The 2,500-nt window shown below is 46.4% G+C and overlaps 1 protein-coding gene across 5 annotated transcripts in view; it reads right to left on the bottom strand.

Annotated features, from left to right (window-relative positions):
- The window catches only part of LOC125033982 (nascent polypeptide-associated complex subunit alpha, muscle-specific form-like), a 65,614-nt gene that overhangs the window by 27,524 nt on the left and 35,590 nt on the right, over positions 1–2,500 (bottom strand). For 4 of the 5 annotated variants that reach the window (XM_047625591.1, XM_047625590.1, XM_047625588.1 and 1 more), the window contains one exon: positions 782–1,047. In XM_047625591.1, coding sequence (XP_047481547.1) covers positions 782–1,047 — 266 coding nt within the window. The remainder of the gene's footprint in view (positions 1–781; positions 1,048–2,500) is intronic. The other variant, XM_047625589.1, reaches the window with a different exon arrangement.

Consider the following 2,500-nt stretch of genomic DNA (forward strand, 5'->3'; position numbering starts at 1 on the left):
CCTTGATGCTGAGTTTCATCTTTGACGGAACTATGCTCGTTTGCACATGGCCCACGTACATGCATATGCACATACATAAACGCACACTTAAACACGCACACTTACATAAACATAAGTACACGCACATACACATACACACGCATACACACGCACGCACACTTACATAAACATAAGTACACGCACATACACATACACACGCATACACACGCACGCACACACACACACACACACACACACACACACACACACACACACACACACACACACACACACACACACACACACACACACACACACTCCTTATACATACACCACATACAGTCAGACATGCTGCATACACCCACGTACCCACATACACGCATACATACACGCATACACATACCCAGATATACATACTCAACGTAAACACACACACACACACGAAACTTATACGCACACAATAAAAATCTACAATATATAAACACACACAAAATAACCAAACTATCAGCGGTAATTAACACTTCGAACTAACATAAGCTACACATGTGAAATACCCCATGTTCAAACAACACGGGGTGGGGTGGGGGGGGGGGTGACTAAAATTACAGACTGATACACACGAAGCACACTCGCGGAAAGACGCTCACAGACACCCACAAAAACGCCTAATTCAGCAACAGCACAGACCCACATACGATCCAAAAAGCCGCTTCAGCCACACAGCAATCCACTCCCAGCAAACGACCCTTCACACAAACTACCAAAAAAACGACCCATTAGGGCTGTTTAGAGTCCCACTTACCAGGAGTCTTATAAGAAGAACTTGTAGGAACCTGAAGGAAGTCGTTGGAGGTGGAGTTCCTGTTGCTGTTCGTCGTCGGTTCCCTGCTGTTGGTATTTCCCGCAGCGGCTGCGGCTGCGGCGACGACGGCGGGAGGCGGGGCCAGGGAGATGTGCTCGGGGAGGGGGGAACTCGCGACGCCCGTGTGCAGCGCCTTCTTCACCAGCCCCGTGAGCGAAGCCAGCTGCCGCTCCATCTGTTCGACGCGCAAGCTGTAAAACGCCGACCTAGTGGTTGGTCAAGCAAGCGGAGGTTTGGGTTAGTATGAGCAGAGTTAGGCTTGGTGGCTACCTGTTAAGACTGCTTCTAAAAGCACACACTACGTGATCTGGTATTAATGCTACTACAGAATGTCACAGTTAGAATGAATTCATCTACTTTTAGAATCTACTAAATGAGGGATCAATCAGCAGGTTTGTTGTCTATCATATGGAATCAAAGAATTATGTACAAGCAAATACAATAATTGGATATTTTTTGGCAAAACATAACATACTTAATTTGTGTTAATCTTGAACACGAACGAAGTAGTCGTAAAATAGGAGTAGGAAAAGAAAAGAAGTAGTAAAGAAAGAAAGAAAGAAAGAAAGAAAAACAACAACAGATGAAGACATACATATCGAAGAGGAAGAGGAGGAATGACGAGAAGAAGGCAGAGAAAATAATAAAAGCCTATTTTTAAAGTCATTCATGAAAACCCTAGTAAGAAACAAGTCTACCAGATACGAGCGAGAATTCCTAAGACCCTTTTCCCCCGTTCGTAAAGAGTCAGCGGAGCGACAAAGAGAGAGAGAATGAAGGGGGAGAAGGGGGGGGGGGGGAGAGACACGAAGACAAAGAAAGAGACACCTCGACACAGAGCGAGAGAGAGACGGTTAGATAGACAGATATATAGAAAGGGAGTGAGAGACGGAGAGAGGGAGAGGGAGAGAGAGAGAGAGAGAGAGAGAGGAGAAAGAGAGGAGAGAGAGGGAGAGGGAGAGGGAGAGGGAGAGGGAGAGGGAGAGAGAGAGAGAGAGAGAGAGAATGAGAGGGAGAGAGAGAGAGCGAGAGAGAGAATGAGAGGGAGAGAGAGAGAGAGAGAGAGAGAGAGAGAAGAGAGAAAGAGAGAAAGAGAGAAATAGAGAGAGAGAGAGAGAGAGAGAGAGAGAGGAGAAAGAGAGGAGAGAGAGAGAGAGGGAGAGGGAGAGGGAGAGAGAGAGTGAAGGAGAGGGAGAGGGAGAGAGAGAGTGAGGGAGAGGGAGAGGGAGAGAGAGAGGGAGAGAGAGAGAGAGAGAGAGAGAGAGAGAGAGAGAGAGAGAGAGAGAGAGAGAGAGAGAGAGAGAGCGAGAGAGAGAATGAGAGGGAGAGAGAGAGAGCGAGAGAGAGAGAGAGAGAGAGACAGAGACAGAGACAGATACAGAGACAGAGACAGAGACAGACAGACAGACAGACAGACAGACAGACAGACAGATAGATAGATAGATAGATAGATAGATAGACAGACAGACAGACAGACAGACAGATACAAAGAGAGGGAAATAGAGTGAAATAGAGAGAGACAGAGACGGAGACAGACAGAGACAAAGAGAGAGAGAAATATAGGGAAACAGACAGAGAGAGGAAGAAAAAACTATAAACCAGTACTTTAGAAAACCACGAGAGGAATACCACTGAAACCATTTATATTTCTTAAAGAGG

The sequence above is a fragment of the Penaeus chinensis genome, chromosome 17 (genome assembly GCF_019202785.1).
Source record: "Penaeus chinensis breed Huanghai No. 1 chromosome 17, ASM1920278v2, whole genome shotgun sequence".
Classification (NCBI taxonomy): domain Eukaryota; kingdom Metazoa; phylum Arthropoda; class Malacostraca; order Decapoda; family Penaeidae; genus Penaeus; species Penaeus chinensis.